The sequence below is a fragment of the Pogoniulus pusillus genome, unplaced genomic scaffold (genome assembly GCF_015220805.1).
Source record: "Pogoniulus pusillus isolate bPogPus1 unplaced genomic scaffold, bPogPus1.pri scaffold_63_arrow_ctg1, whole genome shotgun sequence".
Classification (NCBI taxonomy): Eukaryota; Metazoa; Chordata; class Aves; order Piciformes; family Lybiidae; genus Pogoniulus; species Pogoniulus pusillus.
Window position 1 is genome coordinate 241,113 of NW_026974713.1, and position 20,080 is coordinate 261,192.

Genomic DNA, 20,080 nt, shown 5'->3' on the forward strand with positions numbered 1-20,080 from the left:
ATTCACAGACGGTACTGTAAAGGCAAATCGCTGGCGATCTTCTTTGGCGAGGGGGATAGTGAAGAAGCAGTCCTTCAAATCAATTATCAGCAAATACCAGTCCTTCGGGAGCATGCTTGGTGATGGCAGCCCTGGCTGAAGTGCTCCCATAGCCTGCGTCTGGTCATTCACTGCTTGAAGGTCCTGTAGTAGTCTCCATTTTCCAGACTTCTTTGGGATGACAAAAATAGGGGCGTTCCAAGGGCTAACAGAAGGTCGAATATGTCCTGCCCTCAGTTGTTCCTGAACAATTACCCTTGCATGTTCAAGCCACTCCTCAGTCACAGGCCACTGCTCTATCCATACTGGTGTGTCTGTGTGCCATGTATGGGGTATGGGTGGCAGCTTACAGGCAGTGGCCTGCAATGAAAAGGCACTTTGTGATGGGTGGTAATCACGGCACCAACCTGACTGAGGGCATCATGGCCTATAAGTGCTTGCAGGCTGTCAGGCAAGGGCATGACATATACTCACTGGTGCATGGTGCAGTCCTCCCAGCACAGGCCTACAGGGTCTTTAGTTTGCTGAGCAGTTGTACTGTCTCCCACTCCCACCATGCCAGACATCGGACTGGTAAGCGGCCAGGCCAGAGGCCACAGGTTCTGATTAATGATGGTAATGTTGGCGCCTGTGTCGACCGTAGCCGAGAGTCTTGCCACTTCGCCATTTGCAGACACTTCCAGTGTGATCATGGGTCTCTGGGCCAGAACCTTAGTGAAGCAAACCACCGGTCCAATAGAGCCAAACACTCCTACCCACAGCTCACTGGCAGGGGGAGCCAACGGCTGTTGATTAGAGAATGCAACAAGTTGTGCTATTTTACTGCCAGCAGGGACAAACAGGGGTGGGGCAATAGTGTGTGCCATTATGGCTATCGGCTCCTTGTAGTCAGCATCGATGAGTCCTGGTATCACAATAAGACCTTTGAGGCCGGCTGATGACCGTCCAAGGAGAAGCCCCCCCAAAGCGCCTTGCAATGTAGAAAGGAGTCCCGAAGCAGTGGTAGGGATTTTCGTGACTTGTATATTCTGCAAAGTGACACTTACTGCTGTTGCCAAGTCAACCCCGAGGCTCCCGCTGGTGTCTGGGTAGTGGGTGTCCAGGTACCCTTCATCTCGTCCTGCACTACAGCTATTGTTATCTTTGCGTGGCTGCTCACACTGGCTTTGAAGTTTCCCATCTGGCAGACTCCTGTGGCATGGCCAGGAGACTGGCAATGGTCGCACCACACCGAGATCAAGCAGCATCATCTTGTGTGGCCCAGATGGCTGCAGCGATAGCAGCCCATTGGCATCGGGCAGGTCTCCCACTGTTTTGCCAAAACAAGAAGGACCTTTCTGTCAAGCGCAGACTCGACCACCTGTCCCACCGCTTGGGCTAACTCTCCTGCCGCAGCTTGAGTAGATGCATGCACGGCGTCTGCCACAAGCGCGTACTGCTCCCAACCCTGGGCATGAGCCACCCGCTCTAAGATGTCTTCTACCGATGCCCCTGCAGGCAACGTGGCTAAAATACCCCTGGTCTTGGGATCAGCATTTTCAAATGCCATGCTCTTCATCAGCCCTGCTTTGATGCTATCATCCAACTCTCCTTCATGTGTTAATGCTGCCCACAGCTGGTCAATGAAGTGACTATACTCCTCATTCGTCCCCTGCCTGATGCCTGCATAGGAGGGACCGGGCGTTAAGCCAGGAGCGGTATAAAAGGCTTGCAATGCCAACCGGGCAGAGAGATCATGAAGCTCCTGCGGGAAACGCAGCTGTACCTCAGTAGACTGGTAGCTGCCCTGACCAGTTAGACTGTCGGGTGTAACCCCTTTCAGGGGATCTCCTCGCTGGTGTTGAATGGCTTCCTTGCTCGCCTGCCTAAACCATTCCCTTTCCCACAGGAGAAACTGGGAAGGGATCAGGATAAGACTGGCCAAGTTACAGCAGTCTACCAGCATGCAGTGATCAGCGAACAGCCAATCTAACATCTGCCTGGAGGGTTCTGATCGTATCCCTGTGTCACACACAGCCTATGTGAGATCAGACCTGGGTTGCTCAAAAGAAAAAAAAAAAGGGAAACTGTGGGAGAATTCTCCTGCTGGCAGGACGTGAGCTGGTAAATGTGAGAACTCATGCTGAGAAGTGTCCTTGGGCCTGCCTCTGGCTCAGGAAACCAAGCTGTAAACAATGAACACCCCACACACAGCTGCAGAGGGCTGATCTGGCCAGCCCCCTGGGGTGGACACCCCAGGTTGTTTTGACACAGGGCAACCTATCTGCACCTTACACATAACTCTGAGCCAATGTACTAGTTTGAAGCAGGGTAGAATGTTTTGGTGAGAAAGAACTATATCACAGGCTGTGAAAGGAAAACAATGGTGATGTCTGCTTCCCTCAGAGTCTTGCTGAACAAGAAGAAAGTAGGCATTAGATAACACTCTCGCCATTTTGCTGCGCTCTCTGGCTGGGCTCTGACTGAGCTGCATTTCCCTAACTTCACCTTCCATTTGGACTAACCCACCTTTGCTTCATAACCTCTTGGCTGAACCTCTATTCTTCTTTAGGACTGGGGTAAGGTTGAGAGGGGCAGGGGGAAGGTGCAGGGGTGGTTGAGAGCCCCTCCTGGGGACTCAGGTTTCTGGGAGGGGAGTTGTGTTTCTGTATTACTTTTACCTTGTATATTTCTGTCTATAACTGTATATACTGTAAATATCTGCTTGTATATTGTGCTAGCTGTAAATAAATAGCTTCATTTATATTCCCAGAGCCAGTTGAGACTAGTTGGGTATTTCTAAAGTGTGGGGGGGTGGGGAACACCCAAACCATCACGGACAATCTGTACTGTCCACTTGCGCCAACCCTAAACTGATTGTGCACGCCTTTCCTAAGTAGTATATAAAGATTGCACTGCCTTAATAAAGCATACAGCACTGCTAGCCGCTGAGTCGACTCGTCAGTACCCTGATCTCACCTCCACCAGCTTCCCGCAGACTGCAGCAGATGGTGTCAAAGTTCTTGCTCAAGGTCCAGGTAAACTACAGCCACAGTTGGCCCCGTATCCACCAGGAGGTCATCTGGTCATAAAAAGAGATCAGGTTGATCAAGCAGGACCTGCTCCTCCTAAACCCATGCTGGCTGGACCTGATCCCATGGCCAACCTGTAAGTGCCCTGTGACTGCATTCCTGATCCTGATGGGATCAGGAGAACCAGTTTATACTGAGACAAGGCCAAGTCTGTACATGGACTGGAATGGAACCCACTCTCTACTGGGATGGAATCAGGGCCTCTGATTAGTATTTGGACAGGGCCTAGTCTGTACTGGAATGGGATCAAGGGAACCAGTTTATAGTGGGACAAGGCCATGTTTGTAGTTGGAGGTGTAAATGAGACTCATTTTGGACCAGGATGGTGTTCGGTCTGTACTGGGTGCAATCAGGATTTGCTCAGGGGCTGTGTTTTGTACTGGGATGGGACCAAGGCTTTACTGGGAGATGGCAGAACAATTCCGTTAGGAATGGGATGAGACCACAGCATGTGTGGGGAGGAGGGTAGGGGTAGGTCCAGTGAGAGAGGCCAGGTCTGTACTAGGAGGGGCTAAAAGGATCGAGTTTGTAACAAGATAAAGGCTGGAATGGGGCCAGAGGATCCCAACTGTACTGGGCTGAGGTCTCATCTGTACTGGGAGAGACTTTGAAGGGTAAAAAGGGCCCTGTTCAGACTGGGACAGGATCAGTCCTAAGAGAGAGCCAGGGGATGTATTTTGTATTGCGATGGGGCCCAGAGGGTAGTGAGAGAGGACAAGATGATCCACTTTGTTCTGGCAGGAGGCCACAGGTGTACTTGGAGCAGTTCAGAGTAGGTAACTTTTACTGGGAAGGGACAGAGTCTCTATTGTGAGGGTGGTCACAGTATTGGCTTTGCACTTGGGAGAGATCCATTTGATACTGGGACCTATCCAGGGTTTCCAGTTTGTTCTGGGATAGATCTCAGGCTATAGTGGGATGGGATCAGGAGAATCAGTTTGTGCTAGGACAAGGCCAGGTCTGTATGTGGAGGGGTTAAAGGGATCTTGTTCTGAGATGGTTTGAGTGTTCCCTGCCCTCCCCCCCACTTTAGAAATCACCCAGACTAGACTCCACCAGCTCTGAAAGTATGAATGAAACTTATATTTACAGCTGGCACAATATACAAGCAGATAGTTACAGTATATACAGTTATAGGCAGAAATATACAAGGTAAAAGGCAATACAGAAACACAACTCCCCTCCCAAAACCTGAGTCCCCAGGAGGGGCTCTCAACCACCCCTTCACCTTCTCCCTGCCCCTCTCAACCTTACCCCAGTCCCAAGGAAGAATGGAGGTTGGGCCAGGGGGGTTATGAAGCAAAGTGGATTAGTCAAAGAAACAGAGGGTGTGGTTAGGAAGAGAGATGCAGCTCGGAGCTCCCCAGCAGGAGAAGAGTGTGAGCTATGTTTTGAGTTGTGTTTTTATATATCTCAGCAAGCTTATGAGCGAGGTAGACATCAGCCTTGGTTTCCTTTCACAGCCTGTAATCTAGCTGTTCTCAACAGAACATTCTAGCTAGCCTCAAACTAGCACATGTTTGGCCTGAGATGGAGCCCAGTGAACAGTGGGATTGCCACAGGGTATCCAGTTTGTACTGTGATGGAGACATTCTGTACTGGGAGAGGTCAGGGTATGGAAGTTGTGCTGATATGAGTGGAGTTGGTAGGAAGAGAGTCAGAGGATCAGTTTGTACTGGAATGAGGAACGGTTTGAACTGGAAGGGATTCAGGAGATCCACTTGAAACTGGAATGGACCAGCTCCTACTGGGAGAGGTCCAGGGCTCCAGACTGTGCTGGTGTTCTGTGGTCATTTTGACACAAACCCTGCACACAGAAATTGTCTCTGGAGCTTCAGAGAAGGCTTGGAGGAAGGATCTCAGGAGAAAAAAAGTAGTTACTGAAAGGTCCTTTCATTTGTTTAACCAAAGAAGGAGCACAGCTCCCCTTACATAAACTCCTGGTTAGAAAAGAAAGGCAGAAAGTGAATTAGAAAGGAGGAGGATTTTTCCAAAGGTGAAAACCGCCACAAGCAAGAAGTACAGAAGCCAGGCTGGGCCTGCATTGACTGACATCAGAACAGCTCTGCAAAAGAGGACAAACAGTTTATTGCTGCTGGTAGCTTCCAGTAATCAATTTGCTTAGAGCATTGCTGAGCTCCTGGTTCCTCAGGCTGTAGATGAGAGGGTTCACTGCTGGGGGCACCAGTGAGTACAGAATAGACACAACCATATTCCAGGAAGGAGAGGAAATGGAAGAGGGCTTCAGGTAGGCAAAGATGCCAGTGCTGATGAAGAGGGAGACCACGGCCAGGTGAGGGAGGCAGGTGGCAAAGGCTTTGTGGCGTCCCTGCTGAGAGGGCATCCTCAGCACTGCCCTGAAGATCTGCACATAGGACACCACAATGCACACAAAACAGCCAAAGGCTAGACAGATAGTGACCATAATAAGCCCAACTTTCCTGAGGAGGGAGTTAGAGCAGGAGAGCTTGAGGATCTGGGGAATCTCACAGAAGAACTGGTGCACAGCATTGCCCTGGCAGAGGGGCAGGGAAAATGTATTGGCTGTGTGCATCAGACCATTGAGAACCCCACAGGCCCAGGCAGCTGCTGCCATGTGGGCACAAGCTCTGCTGCCCAGGAGGGTGCCATAGTGCAGGGGTCTGCAGATGGCAACGTAGCGGTCGTAGGCCATGATGGTGAGGAGAGAAAACTCTGCTGAAATGAAAAAGAGAAAGAAAAACACCTGAGCAGCACAGCCAGCATAGGAGATGTCTGTGGTGTCCCTCAGGGAATTCATCATTGATTTGGGCACAGTGGTTGAGATGGTGCCCAGGTCAAGGAGGGCGAGGTTGAGGAGGAAGAAGTACATGGGGGTGTGCAGGTGGTGGTGCCAGGCTATGGTGGTGATGATGAGGCTGTTGCCCAGGAGGGCAGCCAGGTGGGTGGCCAGGAAGAGGCAGAAGTGCAGGAGCTGCAGCTGCTGTGTGCCTGTGAATGGCAGGAGGAGGAAGTGGCTGATGGAGCTGCTGTTGGACATTGCCAGCCTCTTGGCATGGAGACCTGTCCAAGGAGGAAAAGGAGTGACAGGTTAGGGGAGGCCTCTCTGAAACTGAATATTCCAGTGCTCATAGAACACTCTCTCCTTCAGCTGAGTGAGGAAGGGTTCAGCTCATTCCCCATCAATCCCAACCAGTGGCATCATTCATCATAGCTTCACATGCATCATGGACACTTAGTTTCCGTAAAGATAACTCTGGGTCAGGACTCCCAGAACCAATGTCAGAAGAAAAAGTGACCACATCCTAATCCCATGGAGAGGTGGAGAAACAGGGAACAACATTGCAGTGCCCCAGAAAAGAAACAAAAGCTAGAAAGGCAGAGGAGTTGGTGTGGAGCCTGCTCCTCACCCAGCTCTGCTTGGTGCCACTCAGGTGATGGAACTGAAAGACTTTGATCCTCTTTTTTCTTGTACAAACACCAGCAACTCTTCAGCTGAGCCTCCAGCTGCCAGGGGCATAGCTCATGACCTGACCCCATAGCTCTGAGAGAGCTGTCTCTGCTGGTTGGTAGAGGAGACCAAAAGGTCACAGTGGGAAATGGGTCTGCAGTGCCAAGGATGCCAGGGAGGTGCCTGATCTCCCATCCCAGGGCATTTCTGGAAGCAGATCCCTCTCATCCCCTGCCTAGGTCTTTGCTGCCTGGAGCTGTATTTGTCAGGAGCTGCTTGTCTGTGCCCAGGTCTCCTCCCTGCGCCTGTACACAGAGCCCATCCCACCCTCTGTGTGCTCAGCTCTGCCCTGTAAGCATCTCCCAGCAACAGGGCACTTCCTAGAGGCAGCTCCCTGTGTACAGGCTCTGTCAGGAACCTCAGACCAGCCCTGGTGAGGTTAGAAAAGTGACACTGATGCTCTCTGTGAGCCACAGTGAGATGGTTTCTGGTAATCTCTGAGTTACCTCTTTGAGTAAAGCATTGCAAGTGTCAGTTCCTCTTCTGAATTGCGAGATGAATTTCTAGGTCTCATTGCCCACCCAGACAACCTACAGCAGAAGGCTGAAAGAGCAGGATCCTTATCTGCCAGGTGGCCCTTGCCTCCCTGTGCTGCTTGGAAAATCTCCTGGGAAGGTCCTGTGCAGACAGGGAGCTGTGAGCAGTGCTACCCACACAGCACTCTCTCCACAGAAGAAGGACCTTGTGCTGCCCTACCTTGTCCTGCCCTGATGGAGGTAGATCCTTCCACCTACATCTTCTTCCTGCAGTGCTGGGGGGGGTGTCTCTGAGCATGCTGAGAGCTGAGGCTGGTAGGCATTAGAGTCCCTGCCCCAGTATACAGTCCCTGGGCTGCAGGGACCTTGCTCTGCAGGACAGCCCTGCCCACCCCTGCCTGCACCCTAGGGCTGCACAGCTCTTCACAATGGCCTGAGGAGAGCCTCTGGGCAGGGAGTCCTCCTTACAGAGCTCATCAGGTGTGGCTGTGCCAGCTGCAGGAGATGCCTCCAGGACCTACACCTGTACTGCTCTGCACCCACAGACTCACCTTGTCAGGGACTGCAGTGACTTCTCCAGTGAGCTCTCGACCACCCTTCCAGTCCTGGCCACCGTCAAGCTCTCTCTGCTTTCCTCATCGCCCTGAGATGTCCTGGCAGTGCCCTCAGCCCTGCTGCACTGTGCAGAGGAGCTGCTCCTTTGCAGAGCTGTCCCTCTGCAGTGCTGTCCACCTGCCAGCAGCTCCTTTCAACCCAGGAGCCTGGCCCAGCTCAGCACCAGAGGATCAATCCAAGGCATTTTAATGACCCCTCTGGTGGCTTTGGTGCCATGCAAACCCCTGAGCCTGATAGGAAACTACGTAAACTTCTCAAGAAGTCAAAGTGAGATTCAAACTCTGAAGTTTCTTGTAATGTAAATGGATCCCACTGAGGTACACGACTGGGAAGGCATCTCAAGGGCCTGGTTAGAGCAGAGTACTGGAGGCAGTGGTGAGAGGTCAGGAAAGCCAGGGAGAGGTTGTTCTAATGCTGAGTAAACACAAAGGTGTTTTATTAAACCAAAGGGCCAAGCCCTGGCCCCCACCTCTGGCAATGCAGATTCTGTCCCTCATGTGTGGCTCTGGGCTCCTATGGGGGCAGTGAGGTGTGGGCATGAGCAATAATCAGTGCAGGAAATTCTATCACACTTTGTGGCTTCCAAAAGAAGGAGCAAGGACAAAACCAACTCCAGAACCAAAAAGCAAGTTTCCTGTAGTGGCATTTTGTTGGGAATCACGTTCGGTGGAGCGCTATGGGAAGATGACTCTTTGTTCACCACTATGGTTAGATGGTCAAATCCACTTTATTTCCGTGATACAGTGACTTAAATGCATTCTAGCAAGAGGCGTGCTCAGCTTAAGATTGGTTACAGTCAGAGGGTCCAGAGTTACATGTAAGGTGTGCATAGGTTAACTTATCACAACATTCTAAGGGTCAGCCTTCCAGACCACCCACTCCAGCCCCCTTGGTTATCTAGTCTCTGCCCACTGCAGCTGTGTGTGGGGTGCTCAGTTGTTTACATCTCGGTTTCCTAGCCTCGCTGGGAACCAAGGACGTTCTCAGCGCCAGTTACCCATGTTTATGACTTTATGTCCTCGACTGGCAAGAAATTCTTCCACAAACGAGGAGAGAAAAAGTGAGGCAGAGAAAGAGTGGGAGAGAAAGAAGGCAAAAGAAAAAGCACAACAAAAGCTCTGCCAGAAGACTGCTCTGGTTTGGCACAGCCCTGGCCAGTCTGTGCCACCTGATCAGCAGGCCCTGTGCTGGCTCTGGCCTCTGCTCCAGCCTCACCTTCTTCTGCAGAGCCACAGCAGAGTGGAGTAGGAAGGGAGAGGAACCTCCCTTGCTCTGCTGGGCCCCCTGCAGGTTTGAGCAAGGACAGGAGTGAGAGGCAGCAGCACCTGGCCTGCTGGGGACTCCATGTCCCTCTCCCCACTGCTAATGAAGCACAAGGCTGAGATCTTCCCCACTCTGCTGCTTGGGCCACGGAGAAGCAGTCGCAGGCTGCTGGCCTCAGCTGAGCTGCAGCAGCTGCAGGAGGCAGGGTGAGAGCAGGGGCTGAGGCCAAGCAAGTAAGGCTCAACTCTGGAGCTGCTCCTGAGTGCCCCAGGGGTGGAGGAACCTTTGCATCTACTCTGCCTTGCAGTGGCTTCTGCTGCTGGGCACTGAGCCCAGAGGAGGCAGGGCAGGGCTGTGCCACAGCAACAAAAGGTTACTCTGGAGAGCTGGAGGGTTTAATTGGGAGAGTGGGAAGCATTCAGCCTGGACCTGGGCTGCAGCCCCCAAGGGGCAGAGCAGATCAGAGTGAGGCTGGCCCAGGCTCAGGAAGCTGACAGGGCAGGGTCAAGAGAAGCTGCAGGCAGCAGCAGACATTTTGCACTGAGCTGAGCTGCAGGACTGGATGAAAAAGCTGAAAGCTGAGCTTTGTGCTGGCCTAGGCAGTGGTGGGGAGCAGCGGGAGGGAAGCTGCTGGGGGCACAGCAGGGCTGCTGCAGAGGCTGAGGTGGGGCAGGGGCAGGCAGCAGCAGAGTGCCCGGAGCTAAGCTGGGGCAGAGGGAAAGAGCTGCTGCTGACTTTGCTGCTCTGACTCTCTCTTGGCACTTTTCTTCCTGCCCCTTTCTCAGCCCCTGCCCTGCTCCTCTCTGCCTCCTACCGCCCACCCGGCGGGGGTCTGATGAGGAGTCAGACAGGAGGAGAGGGGGGGGCGGAGTCAGAGAGAGGGGCGGGGGGGTGGGGGCAGAGTTTGGCAGGCAGAGGGGTGGGGGCGGAGTTTGGCAGGCAGGGGGGTGGGGGAGGAGTTAGGCAGGCGGGGGGTCGGAGATAGGCAGTCGGAGGGGTGGGGGCAGAGTTAGGCAGGCGGGGGGTGGGGGCAGAGTTAGGCAGGCGGGGGGTGGGGGCGGAGTTAGACAGGCGGGGGGTGGGGGCAGAGTTAGGCAGGCGGGGGGGTGAGGGTGGAGTTAGGCAGGCGGGGGGTGGGGACGGAGTTAGGCAAGTGGGGGGGTGGGGGCGGAGTTAGGCAGGTGGAGGGGTGGGGGCGGAGTCAGGCAGGCGGGGGGGTTGGGGCAAAGTCAGACAGGCGGGGGGTGGGGGCGGAGTTAGGCAGGTGGGGGGTGGGGGCGGAGTCAGGCAGGCAGGGGGGTGGGGGTGGAGTGAGGCAGGTGGGGGGTGCGGGCGGAGTTAGGCAGGCGGGGGGGTGGGGGCGGAGTTAGACAGGCAGTGGAGGAGTTAGGCAGGCGGGGGGTGGGGGCAGAGTTAGACAGGAGGGGGTAGGGGCGGAGTTAGACAGGTGGGGGGTTGGGGGCGGAGTTAGACAGGCGGGGTGTGGGGGCGGAGTTAGACAGGCGGTAGGGTGGGGTGGAGTTAGGCAGGTGGGGGGGTGAGGGCGGAGTTAGGCAGGTGGGGGGTGGGGGCGGAGTTAGGCAGGTGGGGGGGTGGGGGCGGAGTTAGAAAGGCGGGGGTGGGGGCGCAGTTAGGCGGGGGGGCGGATTTAGGCAGGTGGGGGCGTGGGGGCGGAGTCAGGCAGGCGGGGGGGCGGAGTAAGACAGGCGGGGGGGTGGTGGCGGAGTTAGGCAGGATGGGGGGTGGGGGCAGAGTAAGGCAGGCGGGGGATGGGGGGGAGTTAGACAGGCGGGGGGGTGGGGGCAAAGTTAGGCAGGCGGACGGGTGGGGGCGGAGTCAGCCAGGCGGGGGGGTGGGGGCGGAGTTAGACAGGCGGGGGGGTGGGGGCGGAGTTAGACAGGCGGGGGGGTGGGGGCGGAGTTAGACAATCGGGGGAGGAGTTAGGCAGGCGGGGGGTGGGGGCAGAGTTAGACAGGCGGGGGGGTGGGGTGGAGTTAGGCAGGTGGGGGGGTGGGGGCGGAGTTAGACAGGCAGGGGGGTGGGGGCATAGTTAGGCAGGAGGGGGGTGGGGGCGGAGTTAGGCAGTTGGGTGGGTGGGGGCGGAGTTAGGCAGGCGGGGGGGTGGGGGCGGAGTTACACAGGCGGGCGGGTGGGGGCGGAGTTAGGCAGGCTGGAGGTGGGGGCGGAGTTAGGCAGGTGGGGGAGTTGGGGCGGAGTTAGGCAGGCAGGGGGGCGGAGTTAGGCAGGCGGGGAGGTGGGGGCGGAGTTACACAGGCGGGGGGGTGGGGGCGGAGTTAGACAGGCGGGGGGGTGGGGGCGGAGTTAGACAGGCGGGGGAGGAGTTAGGCAGGCGGGGGGTGGGGGCACAGTTAGACAGGTGGGGGTAGGGCGGAGTTAGACAGGCGGGGGGGTGGGGGCGGAGTTAGACAGGCGGGGTGTGGGGGCGGATTTAGACAGGCAGGGGGACGGAGTAAGGCAGGCGGGGGGGTGGGGGCGGAGTTAGGCAGGCGTGGGGGTGGGGGTGGAGTTAGGCAGGTGGGGGGGTGGGGGCGGAGTTAGACAGGCGGGGGGGTGGGGGCAGAGTTAGACAGGCGGGGGGTAGGGGCGGAGTTAGACAGGTGGGGGGGTAGGGGCGGAGTTAGGCAGGAGGGGGGCGGGGGCAGAGTTAGGCAGTCAGGGGGGTGGGGGCGGAGTTAGACAGGCGGGGGGGAAGAGTAAGGCAGGAGGGGGGTGGGGGCAGAGTTAGGCAATCGGCGGGGTGGGGGCGGAGTTAGACAGGCGGGGGGGAAGAGTAAGGCAGGCTGGGGGTGGGGGCGGAGTTAGACAGGCGGGGGCTGGGGGCAGAGTTAGGCAGGAGGGGGGTGGGGGCGGAGTTAGGCAGGCGGGGGGGTGGGGGCGGAGTTGGACAGGCGGGAGGTGGGGGCCGAGTCAGGCAGGCGGGTGGTGGGGGCGGAGTTAGAGAGGCGGGGGGTGGGGGCAGAGTAAGGCAGGCAGGGGGTGGGGGCGGAGTTAGGCAGGCAGAAGGGTGGGGGCGCAGTTAGGCAGGCGGGGGGGTGGGGGCGGAGTAAGACAGGCGGGGGGGTGGGGGCGGGGTTAGACGGGGGGGTGGGGGCGGAGTCAGGGAGGTGGGGGGTTGGGGGCGCAGTCAGACAGGCGAGGGGTGGGGGCGAAGTTAGGCAGGAGGTGGGTAGGGGCGGAGTTAGGCAGGTGGGGGGGTGGGGGCGGAGTCAGGCAGACGGGGGGGTGGGGGCAGAGTCAGGCAGGCGGAGGAGTGGGGGCAGAGTTAGGCAGGCGGGGGGGTGGGGGCGGAGTTAGACAGGCGGAGGGTTGAGGGTGGAGTTAGACAGGCGGGGGGGTGGGGGCGGAGTCAGACTGGCGGGGGGTGGGGGCGGAGTTGGGGAGGCGGGTGGGTGGGGGCGGATTTAGGCAGGCGGGGGGGTGGGGGCGGAGTCAGGCAGGAGTAGGGGTAGGGGCAGAGTAAGGCAGGCGAGGGGGTGGGGGTGGAGTTAGACAGGCGGGGGGGTGGGGGCGGAGTTAGGCTGGTGGGGGGGTGGGGGCGGAGTTAGGCAGGCGGGGGGGTGGGGGCGGAGTTAGGCAGGCTGGAGGTGGGGGCGGAGTTAGGCAGGTGGGGGAGTTGGGGCGGAGTTAGGCAGGCAGGGGGGCGGAGTTACACAGGCGGGGGGGTGGGGGCGGAGTTACACAGGCGGGGGGGGTGGGGGCGTAGTTAGACAGACGGGGGGCGGAGTTAGGCAGGTGGGGGGTGGGGGCGGAGTTAGACAGGTGGGGGGGTGGGGGTGGAGTTAGGCAGGCGGAGGGGTGGGGGCCGAGTCAGGCAGGCCTGGGGGTGGGGGCAGAGTTAGGCAGGTGGGGGGGTGGTGGCGGAGTTAGACAGGAGGGTGGTGGGGGCGGAGTTAGACAGGCGGGGGGTGGGGGCGGAGTTCGGCAGGTGGGGGGGTGGGGACAGTGTTAGGCAGGTGGGTGGGTGGGGGCGGAGTCAGGCACGCGGGGGGGTGGGGCGGAGTAAGGCAGGCGGGGGGGTGGGGGCGGAGTCAGGCAGGCGGGGGGTGGGGGCGGAGTTAGGCAGGCGGAGGGGTGGGGGCGGAGTTAGACAGTCGGAGGGGTGAGGGCGGAGTTAGGCCGACGTGGGGTGTCGGGGGGAGGGGGCAGGGAGGAGGTAGAGAGGGGAGGGGGTTGGGGCAGAGACAGCGGCAGGAGGAAAGGGCCGAGAGAGGCAGAGTAGCCAAGGGCACAGCAAAGGCTCTGCCCGCACACAGCTCTGCTCTGGCACAGCTCTTCCCACTCTGCCCCAGCTGAGCTCCAGGCCCTGTGCTGCCGCCTGCCTCGGCTCCACCTCAGCCTCTGCAGAGCTGAAGCTGCCGGCAGCAGCAGCACTGTTGCTGCCTTCTGTCCCACGCAGCTGCTGCTGTGCAGTTGGCAGCGATTCTGTCATGGCTCTTGCTCTGGCCCCTGCAGCACTGCCCACGTTGAGACTCTGGAGCCAGTGAGGTTGTTATTGAACCTTGCCATGCATGGAGGCAGTGAGGCAGCTGCCACAGCCCATGGCTGCACTGCAGTGCACTGGCACAAGAGCAGCTCAGTGTCCTGCCAAGCAGAGGCAGCTCTCCAGAACCTTCTCCTCACTCTTTGACTGCAAGGCAGAAAGTTCAGATTTCAGGGGCAGGTTTCTGCAGCAGAGGCATTGCCCCCACGCCTGCAAGCACCTGGCTGCGGTGCAGCCCAGCCAAAGCCTGCTGGGGACTCCACTGGGAATGCTGATAGGGAATGAAGCACAACGCTGAGATCTTCCCCACTTTGCTGCTTCGGCCACGGAGAAGCAGTCGCAGGCTGCAGGAGGCAGGGTAAGAGCAGGGGCTGAGGCCAAGCAAATAAGGCTCAACTATAGCTGCTGTGAGTGGAGCTGCTCCTGAATGCCCCAGGGGCAAAGGAACCTTTGCATCAACTCTGCCTTGCAATGGCTTCTGCTGCTGGGCATTGAGCCCAGAGGAGGCAGGGCAGGGCTATGGCACCGGGAACCTTTTGTTACTGTGGCACAGCAGTTTGGAGAGTGGGAAGCATTCGGCCTGGGCCTGGGTTGCAGCCCCCAAGGGGAAGATTGGATCGGGCTGAGGCTAACACAGCCTCAGGAAGCTCACAGGGCAGGGTAAGGAGAAGCTGCAGGCCCCAGGCACACATTTTGCACTGAGCTGAGCTGCATCAATAGATTCAAAAGATGAAAGCTGAGCTTTGTGCTCAGCTATGCCCTAAGGACAAGTGCTGCAGAGCAGCTTTGGGAAGCAGCAGTGTGCATGCTGCAGCCAGAGGGCCAAATGCCAGCAGAGGGGTCAGAGCCTTGCTCAGCAGCAGGCAATGCTACAGTGCACAGTGCATGAACCCAGCAGCAGCTTGCACAGAGAGCAGCTGCTGCTTCCCAACTGCCAGTGGCTGCTGCTGCTGCTGCAACCTCGTTACAGGAGCTTGTATGGAAGCACTGAGAGCACCTCAGGCTTACCTTCAAAACGACTCCCCCAGCAGGAGCAGAGGGCACCGTGGAGGTGCCCTCAGAGCCAAAAGCAAAGAGCTTTGCTCCAGGGAACTGGACTTGCTTGTAGCCACTGCCCCTGCACAGCACAGAGGGACCTGTGGCTGCGCTGGGAAGATGCTGCTCAGACACCTTCAAGCCACTGCTGTGGATGTTCCATTGCATGAACTGGCATGGCAAGGAGAGGACAAAAGCCCCAAGTCCAGTGGGCTGGGAGGAAAGCCAAGTGACTGTTCCTCACAGAGGATGGCCCTGGGACACCTCTAAGGGCCTCTCTTGACCCAACACAGGCTGCAGAGCACCAAGAGTGCCAAGCTTCCACAGGCACTGCTGCCTGTGTGTATTGCCCCATCACTGCTGGCTCGTGCTCAGCCAGCATGCCACCAGCACCCCCAGGTGCCCCAAGCCTGCAGTGCTGCCTGAGGTTGGTGTGACCCCAGTGCAGGACCCCACACTTGGCTCTGTTACACCTCATACACCTGACCTTGCTCCATTGATGCAGCCTGTCCAGATCCCTCTGCAGACTCTCCTGCCCTGCAGCAGGTCAGCACTGCCACCCAATGTGGTACCATCTGCAAACGCAGCCAGGGGGCACTGAGTCCCCTCCTCAGATGGGTGCTGTGCAGCACCCCCAACCCTAAGACTGCAGTGAGCAGCCTGCAGAGCCGCCAGAGGCTGAGGGCATTGTTGCTGCTGTCCTCAGCAGCGGGGGAGCCACCTGGCTTACTGCAAGCTGATTCAGTAGCTTCAGGGCCCAGGTACTGCAGCACCCAGGCCACAGCAGCAGTTTTGTGTCTTAATTGGAGCCCCCCAAAGCTGTGCTGCAAAAGAGCTGAGGAGGTCTTGTGAAGATGCCATGGCCTTGGTTTGGCTGAGACTGATGGAGCAAGGCTACAACAAACACCTGTGCTGCTCTGGGCTGGCTGGGAGCAGCTGGGGCAGCCTGTTCAGCCTGCTGATGGGAATCTGCTGCCCTGCTGCTCAGGCCAGCTTTGTAGCACAAGTGCTGGCTGGAGCAGAGGGTGGGGAGGCTTGGAGTTCAGCTCTGGGGGGCTTTCTTCCACTCTCTGGGTTGGGGTCTGTGTCTCTTTCACTTGGCTTGGACACTGCCCTTTGCCACTTGCTGCTTTGTTTGCTGAGTGTGTTCTGCTGCCTTGGTTTGCTTTGCTTGCTCAGAAGGTGCTGTACATTGAGTTACTTTGCATTAAACTCTCCTTGTCTCAACCCACAGGGCTCTGGTTTCCTTCTCTCTCTCCCCTTGAGCTCACTCTGTCTCAAAGCAGGGCAGTACCCAGCGCCAAGGCAGATGTTCACCCCCAGGAGGTCAGCCAGAGCTCACCTTGCCATCCCCACCTGTGCTGGAGTCTGTTCTCAGTGTAGCTGCACTCAGCGGAGTAGCCTTCCCCATCGGGAGCCTTCCAGCCCATGGCACACTCCTGCTGCTGCGTGTCTGAGGGGCAGCCAGCACTGAGCACACCTTGCACTCACCCACAGCTGAAGGCCTTCATCTCCAGAAGGTCTCCATCCCAGCCCTCTAAGCCAGCCTGGAGGCAGCGACCCAAGGCCAGCAGCCTGTGCTTACTCTCCAGCACGTGGGGCTTTTGCACTGGCCACAGATCACTGCCTCTCAGGAGCTCACTTCTTCCTCCAGCTGTACAGGGCTGCTGAGAGGCTCTCTGCCAGCTGCAGGCACTCTGCAACCAGGGCCACAGCCACCTTTCTTCTCCTCCTCCCCTTGCTCTCCACTCCATCCAAGCAGCTGCTGGCAGCTCTCTTCCCACAGACCATCTGATTGCAGCCTCCACCCCAGTGTCCAGGCCAGAAGCAGATCTCTCCTTCACAGAATAGGGAGGCCTAAAAACGCCTCCAGCACAAGGTTCCTGCCTGGTGCATGTGGGGCAGGCTGTGGATGGAGTCTACCTGGACTGCAGCAAAGCCTTTGACACTGTCTGCCACAACAAGCTCCTGGCCAAGCTGGCAGCTCATGGCTTGGAGAGATTCACTGTGTGCTGGGTCAGGAAGTGGCTGGATGGCAGAGCTCAGAGAGTGGTGGTGAATGGTGCCACATGCAGTTGGCAGCTGGCACTGGTGGTGTGCCCCAGGGGTCAGTGCTGGGCCCAGTCTTGTTCAATATCTTTATTGATGATCTGGACGAGGGGATTGAGTCCAGCATCAGTCAGTTTGCAGATGACACCAAGCTAGGAGCAGCTGTGGATCTGTTGGAAGGTAGGAGAGCCCTGCAGAGGGACCTGGCCAGGCTTGGATGGGTAGGCAGAGGCCAATGGGATGAGACTGAACAAGGCCAAGTGCAGGGTTCTGCACTTTGGCCACAACAACCCCAAGCAGCACTACAGGCTGGGGACAGAGTGGCTGAAAGTAGCCAGGAGGAAAGGGACCTGGGAGTACTGGTAGAGAGTAGCTGAAGCTGAGGCAGCAGTGCCCAGGTGGCCAAGAGAGCCAATGGCATCCTGGCCTGGCTCAGGAACAGTGTGGCCAGCAGGACAAGGGAGGTTATTCTTCCCTGTACTCAGCACTGCTCAGGCCACACCTTGAGTGCTGTGTCCAGTTCTGGGCCCCTCAATTCAAGAGAAATGTTGAGGTGCTGGAAGGTGTCCAGAGAAGGGCGACAGAGACCTGTGAGGGGCCTGGAGCACAAACCCTGTGAGGAGAGGCTGAGGGAGCTGGGGGTGTGCAGCCTGGAGGAGAGGAGGTTCAGGGGTGACCTCATTGCTGCCTGCAACTACCTGAAGGGAGGCTGTAGCCAGGTGGGGTTGGGCTCTGCTGCCAGGCAAGCAGCAACAGAGCAAGGGGACACAGCCTCAAGCTGTGCCAGGCAGGGTCTAGGCTGGATGTTAGGAGGAAGTTCTTCCCTGAGAGTGATTGGCATTGGAATGGGCTGCCCAGGGAGGTGGTGGAGGCACCGTGCCTGGAGGTGTGCACTTAGTGCCATGGTCTGGTTGACTGGGTAGGGCTGGGGGATAGGTTGGACTGGATGATCTTGGAGGTCTCTTCCAACCTGGTTGATTCTGTGACACTATGCATGGTTAATGTTTGCTTCCCTCTGTGTGGTACAGCCATAGGCTTGCACAGACAGCAGTAACAGAGGCAGAGCTGGAGCTGCACAAAGTCTCAGGGGTAACAAAGAGAGCACAGAAATAACATCCAGCATGGGTAAAGAACGTCCTGCATGGGGAATTTGGATGCAGCATGGAGCTGCAGAGCAGGGAAGGGAAGAGAAGGGTACAAAAGTGAGCTAGAAAACCTCAACATGACTCCGGAGTTCTTTGGGCTCTACGGTGAGGAAGAAGATAGCATCAACACTAGCCCCATACTTCTCCCAGCAGAGGGCTCCAGAGGATGGCAGCTCACAACACATTATCCCCTCCCCTGCACCAGGAGGAAGCCTCTGCAATGAGGCTGCTGAGCACAGAGGCTCAGTGAGACCTGTAGGAGCAGCGGGAGGGAAGCCAGGAGAAGGATGTGAGTGAAACACAGCTGCAGCATCCTGAACTGCATCATGCTGGGGTTAGTCTTTTCCCCTCATATCAGGTGCTAGGAGGAAGAAGTTCTTTGCAGTGAGGGTGGTGAAACACTGGAACAGGCTGCACAGGGAGGCTGTGGATGCTCCCTCCCTGGAGCTGTTCAAAGCTAGGTTAGATGAGGCCTTGAGTGACCTGTTCTAGCCTCTGGCAGGGGGGGATGGAACTGGATGATCTTTGAGGTCCTTTCCAACCTAAACCATTCTGTGATTCTAATGAGAGGAAGTGGCCTGAAATGTGCCCGAGGAGGTTTAGACTGGATATGGGGAAAAACTTATTTCCTGAGAGAGGGGTCAGGCACTGGGGCAGATGTTTCCCAACCCAAACAACTCCATGGTTCTGTGATTGTTTTTTCTTTCCCTGGATCAGTTCTATTTGGACTGATTTGTGTCTGAAGATTTGGTCCATAGTAAAACCAATTCTTGGCTTTTTTTATAGGACCTTGCCCTTGGCAGGGGGGGTGGAGCAAGATGATCTTTTAAGGTCCCTTCCAGCCCCAGCCAGGCTAAGATTCTATGATGTATAAGCTGTGCTTCCTCTTTGCCCATGCTCAAGATTTGAAGCATAACTCAGTAACTGACCAATGTGCCCAGTTCTGTCCCTCAGAACTTCATACTGGTGTGGCCAATGCAGCAGGGAACATTGACTGCCAGGTTCTGAGGCTCTTGAGGATGGGGCACCACTACCTCTGGGTCAGATGATGACAGAATTTGTTTTGTCCTTGGAAAAAGATGAGCACAAATGCAACCTCTAAGAAGGTGAAAGAACCCTCACATCAGCCCCTCTTGCTCTGCCACGTGGAAACAAGCCACAGAGATCCTCTCTGTGAAAAGAGCAGAACTAAGCAGGGCACAGCAAAACTACAGCCCAGGGCAATGTAAATGTAATGTTCCATGCTGTGAGCCACGCTGAATTTCAAAGCAGCCTTGCAGGAACAGCTGACTCCCTAAAGCACAGAGCACACCCAGCAGCCACCTGCAGCAGGGAAGAGTTCACTCAGGCTCCTGTAGGGAATGTTGGCATCTTTTCTTTTCACTGCCTGTGTCACTCCTGTGCTATGGCAAAGTCTCAAAGTGTCCATTCCCATTTATCCAGGCGCCAGAGCACAGCCAACCACCAGCCTGACTGCGGCGCGGGCTGCCTGCCACAGGGGTCAGCCCCCCTGCAGAAGGGCACTTCTGCTGCCCCACTTCAAGCCTGCAGGCTGGGAGGTGGGGGGGAAGCAGGTTTTGGCACCTCTCTTCTCCCATTTAAACCCACAGAGCCAGAGGGAGAAGAGAGGAGTTTGGGGTAACTCTGGACATGGTATCACACAGGCCTCTCTATGACATCACAGGATTACTTCTGCAATGTCACACACCCCTCTCTATTATGTCACACAATCCCCTTCATGATGTAACACAGCACTCTCCATGGCATTACAGAATCCCATCAATGACACCACACAGATCTCTCCATAGCATTACAGAATCCCTTCTATGTCACACAACCCTCTCTATGATGTCACACAATCCCCACTGTGATGTCAGACAGCCTGTTCTGTGATGTCACATACAGCCCCATCCATGACGCCACACAATCTCCACTACAACATCAAGCAGCCCTCTCCATGATGTCACACAATGCCTTCCATGGCACATGTCACATAGCCAGCTCTATGATGTCACTCAATCCCATCCATGGCATCACATGACCCCCTCTATAACCCCTTCTATGATGTCACAAAATCCTTTCTCTGATGTCTCAGAGCCGTCTCTAGGAGCAGATGTTGATCTGTTGGCAGGTAGGAGAGCCCTGCAGGGGGACCTGGACAGGCTGGATGGGCAGAGGCCAATGGGATGAGATTTAAGAAGGCCAAGTGCTGGGTTCGACACTTTGGCCACAGCAATCCCAAGCAGCACTACAGGCTGGGGACAGAGTATCACAGTGTCACAGTACCACCAAGGTTGGAAGAGACCTCATAGATCATCAAGTCCAACCCTTTACCACAGAGCTCAAGGCCAGACCATGGCACCAAGTGCCACGTCCAGTCCTGCCTTGACACAGCT

General features: G+C 56.9%; 3 protein-coding genes across 3 annotated transcripts in view; 1 reads left to right on the top strand and 2 right to left on the bottom strand.

The window, feature by feature from the left end:
• Window positions 1-20,080, bottom strand: part of LOC135174397 (zinc finger protein 271-like) — a 217,439-nt gene that overhangs the window by 156,451 nt on the left and 40,908 nt on the right. The window lies entirely within an intron of this gene.
• LOC135174396 (zinc finger protein 850-like) overlaps window positions 1-20,080 on the top strand; it is a 393,382-nt gene that overhangs the window by 54,038 nt on the left and 319,264 nt on the right.
• LOC135174403 (olfactory receptor 14A16-like) lies at window positions 5,197-6,129 on the bottom strand. Its single transcript, XM_064141683.1, has one exon. The coding sequence runs from the start codon at window positions 6,127-6,129 to the stop codon at window positions 5,197-5,199; it is 933 nt and encodes a 310-aa protein (XP_063997753.1).

What these genes read in the sequence shown, in the direction of transcription:
- LOC135174403 (XM_064141683.1), bottom strand. Translation starts at nt 6,129, where the DNA reads ATGTCCAACAGCAGCTCCATCAGCCACTTCCTCCTCCTGCCATTCACA.